This window comes from Cervus elaphus, chromosome 17, assembly GCF_910594005.1.
Source record: "Cervus elaphus chromosome 17, mCerEla1.1, whole genome shotgun sequence".
NCBI lineage: Eukaryota > Metazoa > Chordata > Mammalia > Artiodactyla > Cervidae > Cervus > Cervus elaphus.
The window spans coordinates 58002798-58017241 of NC_057831.1; the positions used below are offsets into that span (position 1 = coordinate 58002798).

General features: G+C 34.5%; 1 protein-coding gene across 5 annotated transcripts in view; it reads left to right on the forward strand.

Moving 5' to 3' along the window:
• Nucleotides 1–14444, forward strand: part of N4BP2 (NEDD4 binding protein 2) — a 68097-nt gene that overhangs the window by 23027 nt on the left and 30626 nt on the right. For all 5 annotated transcript variants that reach the window (XR_006334668.1, XM_043871005.1, XM_043871007.1 and 2 more), the window contains exons 4-7: nt 1948–2072; nt 4287–4375; nt 8462–8538; nt 12825–12977. Coding sequence is in view for 4 of the 5 variants with exons in the window: in XM_043871005.1 (XP_043726940.1) it covers nt 1948–2072; nt 4287–4375; nt 8462–8538; nt 12825–12977 (444 nt within the window). In the remaining variant the exon portion in view is untranslated. The remainder of the gene's footprint in view (nt 1–1947; nt 2073–4286; nt 4376–8461; nt 8539–12824; nt 12978–14444) is intronic.

The window sequence follows — 14444 nt, forward strand, 5'->3', positions numbered from 1 at the left end:
TGAAGTGTCAGAGGGGAAAGCTTAGAGATAGAAGAAGATAAATATAGGAGTCTTAGAAAGTGAGATCAAGTGAGCATTCACTACATTGTGAGCTTCATGAATGCAATTTACTGATGGATGCTTAGGGATTAAAACAGCACCTCTTTCAAGTGAGAGTGAAAGTCGCTCAGTCGTGTCCAACTCTGCGAACCCATGGACTAAAGAGTCCATGGAATTCTCCAGGCCAGAATACTGGAGTGGGTAGCCTTTCCCTTCTCCAGCGGATCTTCCCAACCCAGGAATCAAACAGGGGTCTCCTGCATTGCAGGCAGATTCTTAACCAACTGAGCTATCAGGGAATCCCGTTTTTGCTTAGTAGATACTAATGAAAATCAAATTCAAAAGATATATTTTAATATGAGAAAAGAATCTAAGAGTGGATATATGTATATGCATAACTGATTGACTTTGTTGTACACCTGAAACTAATGCAACATTGTAAGTAAATTATACTCCAACACAATAAAAATAATAATAAAATAAAATAGATTTTTGTTGGCATATAGTTGTTTTACAATTTTATGTTAGTTTCTATTGTACAGCAAAGTGGATCAGTTGTACATATACATATATGTCAAGAGGGTAGCACTGTTATGTCTCTGTGGATTCTCTTTCCTTGTTTTTTTACATGTATCTCAATTATATAGAAGATAAATTCCAGAGTCAAGAAAGAGAGATGGGGTACTTTCCTGGTGGTCCAGTAGTTAAGACTTCATGCTTTGGATTCTGTCTTTGGTTGGTGAACTAAGATCCTGCAAGCTAATGTGGCCAAAAGAACGAGGGGAGTCAGAAAACCCTTATAAAACTATCTTATCTTTGTATTATTTACTTATTAAAATTTTTAAAAAATTAAATTTATTTTTGGCTGCATTGGGTCTTCATTGCTGTGTGCTGGCTTTCTCTAGTTGCAATGAGTGGGGCCTACTTTCTAATTGTGGTGCATGGGCTTCTCATTGCAATGCCTTCTTATTGCAGAGCATGGGCTCTAGGGCCTTGGGACTTTGGTAGTTGTGGCACATGGGCTTAGTTGCCCTGTGGCACATGGAATCTTTCTGGACCAGACCAGGGATTGAACCCATGTCCCCTGCATTGACAGGTGGATTCTTAACCACTGGACCACCAGAGAAGTCCTTCAGTTCAGTTCAGTCGCCCAGTCGTGTCCGACTCTTTGCAACCCCATGAATCGCAGCACGCCAGGCCTCCCTGTCCATCACCAACTCCCGGAGTTTACTCAAACTCATGTCCATTGAGTCGGTGATGCCATCCAGCCATCTCATCCTCTGTCGTCCCCTTCTCCTCTTGCCCCCAATCCCTCCCAGCATCAGGGTCTTTTCCATTGAGTCAACTCTTCGCATGAGGTGGCCAAAGTACTGGAGTTTCAGCTTCAGCATCAGTCCTTAACTTTGTATAATTGAGCAGATTAAATTAATAGTCTAAGAGCTTCCTCTACTTTTGAAGTAGAATTGAATATCAAGGTTCTCGCCTACCTGGAAGTGACCTTCAGCTTAGAACGGGTAAGGTAGATCTGTGTGTGTCAAGTGACCAGATGAGGGAGATGCATGTGATTGATAAGAATTTTGAAGCATTGTTAGTTACTGGTTTTCTTGATATTTAAAATTGTGTTAATCTTCATACCTTTATAGTAAGGACAAAGGACTTCATAATATTTTTTAAAAGTTTCCGAAATAATAATTTACATAAAGTAAAGTAGACTTGCCTCAGATTGGTTTTCTTGGGAGTCAGACTTCTGCTTAGAGATTTTCAATGTGATTTGTTTGAGAAATAAAGTGTCTTTATTCTTTTAAATAATGATACTTGAATTTTTCATTTGGATTATGACCTTGCAAAAATCAGGAGAGAGAATTTAGAAGAAAAATTAATGAAAATAATTATATTTATCATTCACAGGACTTTGCAAGAAGATAATCCAAGTGGAGTCATTCTTAGTACTGATGATTATTTTTACATAAATGGACAATACCAGTTTGATGTAAGATACTTAGGAGAAGCACATGAATGGAACCAGAATCGTGGTAAGGATAGACATCAGGTGATGGGTAATATTAAAGCAATATAAAGGAAAAACTCCAGTGAGTGTTTTTGAGTGACATACAACTTTTAAGTTGTAGTTAACTTTCATTCTAAATTATAACTATATAATATAGATAAAATTATAACTATAGCAATTCTTATTACATAATAAGTGGAAGAGGTAGTCTCATAGATATGTGATGAGGATTAAATGAGTTAATTTTTGTAAAATAGCTTAGAACATTGCCTGAAATGTTTTAAGTTTTATTTAGTCAATGGAGATCTTGTCAGAAGTAAGTCAGATTTTCTACACTGGTCTGGAAATAGCTCAAGATGGTTACAGTTGTCTGGCACGCTCTGGTTCCAGTTTCCTAAAATAGAATTTGCATTGTTAACCACTAATCTTCCCTAGATTGGCTTAATTTTTGTAGAGGATTGTGTGAGGGTGGAAAATGACTTCCCTCAAACTGAACCTGCAGGAAGGTTATCGGTAAAACCTTAATTTTCTTATTAGTGCAACTATTCACTGAAGATGGTTTTATCATGAAATGTTTAGTTATGAATAGTTTGAATTTTATATGGGAAATTCTTGTTGAGACATACAGACAATATTTTACTTAGCCTTTCTTTTGCACTATGAATGCTATTCTTGAGTTTGTCATCTTTAGACATGGTTAAATTTTTCTATATTCTTTCTTGAACTAAATATTAAAGTGAAAATCAGGAATATGAAAATACCAACACAAAAATAAAACAGTCTGATGTGATCAAGTGCAGTCTAGGATTTGCCAGTTACCAGCTGTGTGACCTTAAGCAAGTTATTTGTACTCTTCAGGATCCTGTGTCCTCATCTGTAAAAGAGTTTAATAGTACTAATCCCCCAGAATTCTTATAAAGGTTAAATGAGAATGAAGAGTGCTTATCAGTAGTTCAGCTTGTCTTTCTGTAACAAAAACTGCAGCAATAATAATTTGAAATTAATTGGCAGAACTTTTTAAAAAGTTTATTAAGATAAGAGTCAGATAGTTTTAAACATGTTCCTTGTTGTACAATCATCACCACAATCAAATTTAGAACATTTTTATCACTTCAGAAAAACCCCATACCCAGTAACAGTCCCTCCTCATTTCTCCTTAACTCTCTCCCAACCCCAGGCAACCACTACTTTACTTTCCATAGGTTTATCTATTCTGGACATTTTATCCAAGTAGAATCATATAATATGTGGTCTTTTGTGAATGGCTTTTTTTCACTTAGCATAATGTTTTCAAGGTTCATCTGTGTTGTAGAAAGTATCAGTAGTTTATTCTTTTTTTATGGCTGAATAACATTCCATTATGTGGATATGCCACATTTCATTTATCCATTCATTAGTTGATGGACATTTGTGTTGTTTCATTTTTTGGCTATTATGAATAATGTTGCTATGAACATACCTGTCTGTGTTTTACCTTTCTAGGAACTGCCAAGCTATTTTCCAAAGCAAGAGCACCATTTTACATTCTCAGTAGCAGTTTATGAGTTCCAACTTCTCCTCATCTTTGTTAACACTTGTCTTTTTTTTTAGTTAAAAATTTTTTTAAAATCTGATCTTTTGAACTATGGCTATCCTGATGTGGTGGGTGTTAAGTGGTATCTCATTGTGGTTTTGATTTGCATTTCGCTGATGGCTAATGATGTTGACCATTTTTTTGTCTGTTTATTGGCTATTTGTTTATCTGCTTTGGAGAGCTTTCTATTTAGATCTTTTGCCATTTTTAAATTGAATTGTTGTCTTTTTATTGGTTTTAATGAAAACTTTCCCCCATTTATGCTGTCTGTACATTTAATGTACACATCAAACTTAGACCAGTTTTTATTTAATTTCTGATTATAATTTTAGTATTTAGGATTTATTATTCAGCATTTTCCTGTACTTTAGTTTTTCATATACTCAAAATAGTATTTAGAAGTAGTGGTGGTTTAGTTGCTAAGTCGTATCTGACTCTTGTGACCCCGTGGACTGTAGCCTGTCAGGCTCCTCTGTCCATGGATTTTCCAGGCAAGAATACTGGAGTGGGTTGCCATTTCCTTCTTCAGCATATTTAGAAGTAGAATTGTGAGTAAAATTAGCACATATCTATGATTTTCAAATTATGAAATTTCAAATCTAATCAATAAGATTAGGTTTTAAACATATTGTTAATAAAAGTGATTTCTCATTTTCTGTTTTTCAGCAAAAGAAGCTTTTGAGAAGAAGGTGTCTCCTGTAATAATAGACAATACAAACCTACAGGCATGGGAAATGAAGCCATATGTTGCTTTGGTCTGTACCATGAATTGTTGTGAGTCTTTAATAGTGGGCTTGGAATTTTGGGGGGATACTAATACTTAGGTGAATTCAAGCAAACAGTCCTGGGTTTTTAGTAAGTTAGCATTCATTCACTTACTAAAAAGCTGACTTGGGCACTCTTCTTTCATGGCATCATGGCTTATTTCTGTTATGGCACTAAGTATATTGTTTTTATCAGTAGGTCATGAGTTGAATGATTTTTGTCTAGAAAACACCAGATAGTCAGTATTTTAGGTTTTGCAGGCCACAGTCTGTTGCATATTCTTTTTAAGCAATCCTTTAAACATAAAAAATATATATATATATCCATATGTATATATATACACACACATATATATATATCCTTAGTTCCTAATCTGTTCAAATATTGGCTGATGGGCTGAATTTGGCTTTAAGCCATCTATTTTTCTTGAGGGTAGGGCTATTGCTTTATTCATCATTGAGTCTACAAAGTGTAGCACTGGCATATACTAAATATTATTTGTTGAGTAAACTGATGAGTGGAGCTTTTGTGAGTGTGTGTGTGTGTTTTATTCTCCCAGGATGAGCACCTGTCTGGCATGCTGAAGCTCAGCTTGTTTCTTTAGTTAATGGGTGTTATCCCTGCTGCCTGTGTTTTAACACATCCAGCTTCTCCCCCTTTGCTGTGCCTGGTGTGTGGTACTGTTTTGAGGGTGTGATTCTTTACTTTGCTAAAGAAAATTTTGTTTCCTTTGAAAGCCAGTGAGATTTTACTTCTGTGCAGCGTGGTAGAGTAAACAGACTTCTTTGGGAGCTGAAATTCAGTTCACTTTCTGGCCTTAGGAGTTCCTAATTTCTAGACTAATATATTTACCACGGGACGTGCCTCACCCTTAACCTTACTTGACTCCTCTGTAGGTTTTTCTTAGCTTCCTGCTGTCATCTTAGAAAATTTTTTAACACTTTATTTTCTAGTGTAGGAAATAATGAAGTCCCCAAATTATGTGTTTCTGATTTTCATTTAGGCTTCAGCCGTCTATAATGTTATCTTTTCCCTTATATGTTACATAATAATTAAAAATATGAATCTTTTTTTCCAGTACTGATTCCTTGACTCTTTCCAACTCTACTTAGAAATATAAAGGACTCCTGCTTATCTTAGATGCAAAATGCTTTTGTCTTCATAAAGAAGTAGATGCAGGAATTACTGTAGAGAAGAGGATCACCTTTTGCTTCTTTTGTTATTAAGATAATGAAAGGTGTAGAAGAGTGGGATAGATTGGAGATAATAGTCTATTACCATCTTGACTGTCATTCACAAAAGTAGTTAAAATAGTAAGTTAGGGATAAATAGGGAGCAGTCAAGTATGCTTAGTTTCTACTGGCTAAACATAAATATTATGTGTGTAGACACACACACACATAATAATATATGGCAAAGTAGTATCTTCCCTCTGTGGGCTGTCATATAGATTGACCTAAGTCAGGATCCTCTTAAGTAATATAACTTATTGTTGAGATTTGTCCATTGATATGGGTGTTGAAAAAGTCTTTCAATGCTTAGTCTCTTTTTCTCTGTGTGTATGTGTGCATTTAAAATTAATTTGATTCTAAGAGCTAAATGTACCCCTTTAGGTAATTAGAGACCTGGACTATTGCCGGCTGTTGAATAAGTTATAGAAATTTGGTGCTGAGGTGAGGAGATGGAAGTGAGCAGGCTCATTATAGGGTATCATGTCACTACCTACCTTGGTGTCTGGGTTGATCTTTGGACTTTTCTGTCAGAATGACAGAAAATAGCAATGACCACTGTTGGCATCTTGTCATAAAACTGAAGGGATCAGTAGTGGGAGGTGAGGTCAGAGATGTAATGGTGGGCAGGGAGATGGCAGGGCAGACTTACGTAAGGGCTTACACGTAGGTCTCTGTGAGGACTTAGAATTTTACCTTGTGTAACATGGAAGATACATTCATCTGCTCAGGTTGCCATAAAAATTACCATAGACTGGATAGCTTAAAGAAGAGGAATTTTATTTTCTCACAGTTTTGGAGACTAGATGCCCCAGATCAAGGTCCAGGAGGATCAAGTTCTGTTGAGAGTTCTCTTCTTGCGTTACAGATGGCCATCTCGCTGTGTTCTCACATGGTAGAGAGAGTAAGTTCCCTGGTGTGTCTTCTTATAGGGACACTAATCTTAGCAGATCAGTGCCCTAAACTTTTGACTTCATTTAACCCTGATTACTTCCATAAAGGTCCTATCTCCAAACGCAGTCACGTGGTGGAGTGGGAGTTTCCACATATAAGATTTGAGGGGATAAATTCATTCATTCATAACACGGTTTTGAGCAGAATAGTGACATGATCTGACTGTTGCAAGAGTCCCTGTAGGGCGGTGTTGAGAACAGACTTGGGAGTGGGGGAGAATGGAAGCAGAGGAGACGTGTTAGAGGGTTATCGTGGTAGTTAAAGTAAAAGACGACACGGTTCAGACCAACACGGAGGCCGTGAAGGTCATGGTGAGTAGAGATTAAATTCTGGATATATTGTTAAAGTAGAGCCAATTGAATTTCTTATTGGATTGATACAGTTGTGAAAGAAAGAGAGGCAATAAGTATGGCATCAAGTTGGGTTTTGGCCTGTATAACTGAAGATTGACATCAGTTGAGATGGAAAAGTTCAGGTAGAATAGTTTTTCTCTTTTGTTTTTTTTGGCATTGCTGTGCCAAAATACTAGAGTTTTGAAAAATAGTTTCCCAGTAGCTGTCATTGGGAATTCCGTGATTCCCTGGCAGACCGGTAGTTAGGACTTTTTGCTTTCACTGCCGAGAGTGCGTGTTCAGTCCCTGCTTGGGAAACTAAGATCCCTCAAGCTGTGCAATGTGGTCAAAAAAAAAAAAAAGAATGCGTTGTCATTTAAAGTAGTTTTAACTCAGCGTTATAAAGAATTCATTTGAACCAGTTCTAATGAGATGGATGAAACCGGAGCCCATTATACAGAGTGAAGTAAGCCAGAAAGATAAAGAACATTACAGCATACTAACACATATATATGGAATTTAGAAAGATGGTAATGACAACCCTATATGCAAAACAGAAAAAGAGACACAGAAGTACAGAACAGACTTTTGAACTCTGTGGGAGAAGGTGAGGGTGGGATGTTTCGAAAGAACAGCATGTATATTATCTATGGTGAAACAGATCACCAGCCCAGGTGGGATGCATGAGACAAGTACTCGGGCCTGGTGCACTGGGAAGACCCGGAGGAATCGGGTGGAGAGGGAGGTGGGAGGGGGGATCGGGATGGGGAATACGTGTAAATCTATGGCTGATTCATATCAATGTATGACAAAACCCACTGAAAAAAAAATAAATAAATAAAGGGGAAAAAAAAAGAAAAAGAACAGACATGATTTGATTTTAGAGAAGAAAGCTGATTCCTGTTGTTAGGATTATGGAATAAAAATTTCACATTACTACTAAAAAGAAAAAAAAGAAAAAAAAATAAAATAGTTTTAAAATTATGAAAGTCATGTATGTATTCTGATAGGTATTCAAACCATAAAAAAGAAAGCCTAAAGTCCTATTCTCTTGAGGGAGATGCTTTTCGTAGTATTTTTGAGACTCCTTCCAGAAGTTTTTTATACCTATGCAAATGTGTGATTAATCTTTTTTTATTCTGGTGAAAATTCTGTATCTTACTTTCTTAACAATTTACATTAAGAACATTTTCTTATTAACACATAGAGGATTTTCAAAGCCACTGTATGTATTTTCATTGTATGACTATATCCTCCTTTATTTAGCCAATTCCCTATTAACAGACACTGAGTTGTGTATATTCTTTTGCTATTACAAATAATGATGAGCTAGATATTCTGCTGTATACATAATTTTGCACTCTGACATAGGTTTTTATCAGTAGCATAAATTTCTAGAAGTTCGTTGTTGGATCAAAGAGACTTCATCTTGCCAGGTAACACACTCATCAAGATAGATAATCTTTTATGTTCTTTCAGTTTTAACATGCTGTGAATTTGGGGAAGATTTAATTTCATGGAAGTAATTATTTAACAATGCATTTGTCTTTTTTGTATGTAGTCTCAAAAACATAAATATAAAGTCCTTTTCCGGGAACCGGATACATGGTGGAAATTCAAACCGAAGGAACTTGCAAGGTAAAACTTGGAACTTATATAAAATGTTTTAGTTTTGTGAGAGTGATAGAAAGTCCACCTAGATTATTTTCCTCTTGTAAATAATGAATAAAACAAAATTGATTAGATTGTGGCTTCGCCACTTAAAAATCAACAAATTTTGTTTTGCCTGTAGGTTCTCTTTTTCAGTTTATGAAGAATTTGTTTCTTTTTGTTCTGAAATTGGGTTAATAAACAGAAAAATTCCAGTTGTCTTATATAGCCAGTACTTTGTTACTTATTAAAAACATAATGTCAGTATCTGAAACTAGAAGAGACTGCTGCTTAGGGTTTGCTTAGGGTTTGGCAAACCTGAGCTATGTGCCACTGGAAGGAACAGCTTGTTGTAGCTGCCCGGTGACTTACAGTGCTGGAGGGACGTGAGAACGTGTAAGCAGAAGAGGTAGCAACTGGTAGCTCTCCGGGTTTTTCACTACTCACTCTGCTTTCCCCCACAAGATTATACTTTTTTCTTTAATTGTTTAATTTGGATGAAAATGTTACTCGGGACATGGACAGTATACTTTGTTTTTTGCTTTGTATTCCCATAGAGGTAGCCCTAAATTAATTTTGGTCAGGCTATTTTCTTCTTGGTAATTTGAACTGATTTCTGTACTAACTGAAGGACAGCTTATCTTCAGGATGTTTACAACATTGTGCAACCATCACCACTATCTAATTAATGAATGTTTTCGTCGCCTCAAAGAGAAACCCTGTACCTGCTACTGCTAGTCACTCCCAGCTCCACTCTACCCCTTGGCAATCACTAATCTGCTTTTCTGTCTCTGTTAATTTGCCTGTTCTGAACATTTCATGTAAGTGGAATCATATGTGAACTTTTGTGTCTGGCAGCTTCACTTAATAATGTTTTCAAGCTTCACCCATGTTGTAGCATGTATCAGTACTTTATTCCCTTTTATTATCCTCTTGTTACATTACTAGATTTGGTTTTCTGATATTTTGTTTAGGATTTTTGCATCTGCATGAATGAGTGAGATTGACTTACAGTTTTTATTCTTTGCCCTGTCTTGCCTGGTTTTGATATGATGGTTTTAGGTTCATAGAGTTAGTTGGGAAGTATTTTCTTTTTTTCTCTTTTCTGAGTTTATGTAAGTTTGAATGTTTGATAAGATTTACTTATGAAACTGTCTGTATTATGTGTTTTCTTTGTAAGAAGTTTCAGTTGGAATTTGTCCATTACACCAAAGTTTTCAAATTTATTAAGACTTTTTATTAAGATGATTGATATTCTCTTAAAGTTTAAATCTCTGCTATATCTATACTTAGTTCCCCTTTTTAATCCTAATATGTTTATATGTATCTTCTTTTTTTCTTGGTTAGTCTCACCAGAGATCAGATTTTTTATTAGCATTTTCAAATAAACATCTCTGCTTTGTTGAGCTTTCTATTGTAAGTTTGTTTTATGTTTAATTTCATTTCTGCTTCTCTTTTTTCTACTTTCTTTGCTTTTTAAAAAAGAAACTATTTTGCTTTGTTTATTGTTATTTTTGTAAGGCTTGAACTGAAAGTTTAGGTCGTTTTCTAATATGAGCATTTAATGCTATAAATTTACTTAAGTACCATGCTAGCTGCTCCTAGAATTTTATTGTATAATATCTTCTTTTAATCATTTATTTTCTAGTTTGCATTACTCTTACTTTTATTCTTTAACCTTTGGGTTGTTTAGAACTATATTTTGAATTTTTGAGTAGAAGGATATAAAATTTATCTTCTCAAAAAATTGATTTTCAACTTTACTGCAGTAGATAAGATTGTGTGGTTTGTATCATACTAATTCTCTGATATTTTTAAAGATGTGTTTTACTAGTTCATTATCATTTGTTATAATCATATTTGCTTGATAAGAATGTATAATGGTTATAGTGTATTAATATATCATTAAATCATGCTTATTAATTTGCTCACATTATATAAAACTTTACTTTTTTGAAAATTTTGCTTAATGGGTTAATCTTTAAGAGAGGGATGAGAAAAATCTACTGTGAGAGGTGTGTTGAAATCTTCCTCTACCACTATTAAGTTGATTATATTAGCCTTTCCGTATAATTCCATTTTTGTTTTAAATATACTGAGGATATTTTTTGAAGTCCATATAATCTTAAGACCTTGTATCGCTCTAATTGAAGCTTTTATCCTTGTCCACTGATTTTCTTTTATTAGTATTAATTTTTGTTATAAAATCTAATTGTCTAATAGAAATATACCAGCTTTTTTTAGTTAGTATTTGAGTGTTATTAATTTTTCTATACTTTTCCTTTCAACTTTTCAGTATCTTTGTGTTTAGGTGTATCTCTTATAACCGGTGTGGCTGGGTTTTAAAAAATTCACTGTGTCTTTAGCTTTTAACTGATACTTTAGTTTTTTTTACAGTTATTTTGGTTATTCATATAATTGGTCTTATTTCTTACTGTCTCATTCTGGGTACTTTTTATTTATCTCACATTTTTTGTAATTGTTTCTTCCTATCACAGAAAATTAAATATTTGATTTTTTCCTCCTGTCTTGCCGTACGTTGGATTTTTAAAATTGAATGCAGATTTGCTTGCTCATTTTTTCCTTCTCTACTAGTTTGGAGATTACATATACTAAGTCTTTTAGTGGTTACACTAAAAGTTTTATCATGCAGACTTTTTTTTTCAGACTTTTAAGTTAAACTATTTTCTTAGCTTTCCTCCTCCCACATACAAGAACTTTCAGACATATTAACTGATAATTAACCTCCCTTCTAGCTTACAGGCCCTGTCTAGAATGTACAGGTAGTATTTGTTTTCACTCATTTAGTTATTGCTCTGTGCTTAATTTTTCTTTCATCATAGGCCTTTCATCTAAGAATTTTCTTCTGCCTGACATTCATCTTTTAGAATTTTCTTTACAATTTAGGCATGCTTTATGTCAAACTTTAAAAAAAAAAAATCTGGAAGTTCTTTTATTGTGCCCATTCTTGTAAGCTTTTGCTGAATGTATATATTCTAGATTTACAGTTTCTGTTATTGATAACATTTAACTGTCTTCTGGATTCCATTACTATTGTTGTCATGTGTAATTCTAATGGTTGTTTTCTTTTTAGATAATTCATTTATCAAATTTCTATTTGCTTTTAACATGATTTCTATCTTTGGTGAATGACAGTTTCAGTACTGTGTTTCTAGTTGTGGATTTCTTATTTATCTTGCTTGGGATTTGTTGAACTTGTGAGATTAGGAGATTGATGTCTTTCATCAGTTCTGGAAAATTCTTAAACTATTTTTCTTTAAATTGTTTCTGTCCCACATACTCTCTTCTCTTTCTGGGACTTGGATAGATACATACTAGACCTTTTTGGTCTGTCCTCTATGTCTATGCCTCTTAACCTCTCTTTCATATTTTCTATCTCTTTGCTTCTTTGTGATCTGAAACCAGACAAGATGGAGGTATGTAAATATGAAAGCCAGATTTGCCCAGCTGGCAAATACTGATACTAGCCCCAGGATCCAGACACTAAACCTTGGATCCAACCTGAGATAGGAGAGTTGCAATTGAGATGTTTTCATTAAGATAAAACCCTTAAAGAACTAAAGCATACCATCTTGCCTCTTGGCAGATGCAACTCCTGATGCTATATGAATGAAAGCAACCTCAGTTTCAGGCCTAAGGATTCCCATATATTAGATTCAGCTAAATATATGAGCTTATAAACAAAAACAAAGAAATAAGCTGCAAGAGTGAAAGCACACATATAGCAGATTTCACGTTTGGACATCCAGACACTTCAAATAGGACTTTTTTTTCTCTTGAACTTAAGATGTATTAAAGTGTGTGTTTAATTTATATGGGATCCAATTTTATTGTAATAGGAGAGTCCTTTGGGACATCTTGTCTGCTGTGCTGGTGTAAGTGAGAGCCTCTGAGGAGAATTTTTTTAGTTACTAGTTAGTAATTAATTAATTAAAATGATGGCCATATTCTTATGAGTTTTTTTTTTAATAACACTTGCAAATAAGTTCTTTTAAAGTTATTAAGATTTGCTGGTTTTTTTCCAACTTGATAAAGGATGTTTGGAAAAGATTGTGTGGCATGATTAAGAAAATAGTAATTTAGGACATCCTGAATAAAATTAAAATTAAATAGCTTACATTGTGTCATAATAAACCAGTTTTGATATTTTTACAGATTAGAAATGTTTGTTTTTTTGACATTATATGAGCTGATTTTTAAAAAATGTCATCACTGATGTTCCTCCTTCCCTTTTTTCCCCCTGGAATTTTTAGGCGTAATATTCATGGGATAAGCAAAGAAAAAATAACAAGAATGTTGGAACACTATCAACGTTTTGTTTCAGTGCCAATAATCATGAGTTCTTCAGTTCCAGAGAAAATCGAACGCATTGAGTTGTGTGCATATTCTTGTGACAGAAGTACTAGGTAGGTTAGAGTCTCTATGTACCAAAGTTCAATTTAAAAACCTAATTTAAAAAGTGTGATAATTTTGAAGGAATTCCCTGGTGGTCCGGTGGTTAGGACGCTGCTCTCACTGCCGTGGGCCCAGGTTTGATACCTGGTCAGGGAACTAGATCCCATAAGCCCAGAAAAAATAAATTAAAAAAAAAAGATAATTTTGAAACTTCTAAAATCACTGTGAAATAGCTTTAAAAATAAGTTAGGCATTTGTTGTTTATAAGGTTTAGGTATAGTTTTACCTAGAGCAGGATACTTAATGGTTACCAAGAGAAGTAGAAGTTTATGTGAGTGATGATATATGTGGGAGTTTCATTGTCTTCTGATTTATATAGGTTCATCTTTATGCTATGAATATTCCTGTCTTCTTTGTTTAACTTGCTGCTATTGTAGTATTTATCTGTTACCTTATCTACCCTCTGTTGTTATTTTGTAGCTACATTACTTCTTAATTCTCTTAGATGTTAATAAAAATATTTTCAAACTATCATAAAAATTTATTATTCATGGTATACTTTGATTAAATAATACAGGTCATAGCCTTTGGAAGTTTGTAGTTCAGGATAGTACTGATTCTGTTAAAAAATATTTAGGGCACATAAACAATTGAATAAGTAGGTGAGGAAAGAGGAGCCTTAAATATGTAGAAAGGTCTGAATGCTCACATTTTTTTGATAGTAGGGGATGAGAGGCTCTGTTGGAAAGGAGTTAGGAAAAGAAGATTTGTAAATACTGCACTGTTGCAAAATGGATAAGAATATGGGCTCCTTAGCTGTATTTCCAGGCTTCATATCCTAGAACTTAATCTTCACAGATTATAAGATCTCTGTATATTTCAGCTCCTCATTTGCAAAATGGCAATAACACTTTGCTTATAAGGATCTCGTAAGGATTATGAATTAATACTTGTAAAGGACTTATAGTAGCATCTGGATGTAGAAAACTGGCTAGGTGTGATTTCACTCAGGAAGGCTTCATGGGAGAGGTGGGCCTTTGAGAACTGCAATAAAGAAAGCAAGATGAGTTGACAAATAAGGAAAATGCACTGAAGTTGAAAGTATTAATATAATGATTTGGCAAAAGTGCTCTGAGTCTGAAAATAACATTGAGGGTGGTTTAAAAAGAAATTTAGCAAGTGACATCTCAAATGAGAGCTGTCCTCCCTTTCTCTCCTTTGACTTAATTGTGTAAATCATGCTGATTGGCTCTTTGTGACTTTGTAAATCAATCTTACGCATTTTCCTCGGTGGCAAATGACAGGTGGTACAGAGGCAGACCTAGTTTCTTATGTATTAAGCTTAAGTAAGTTGGAAAGGAGCCCAGGAGGTGTCCTGTCCTGGGGACAAATTTAGAACCTTAACTTTAATATTTAATGCATAATAAACAACTGAACTGAAAATCTCCTGTTAATTATTCAATTTGAAAAAAAGTTTG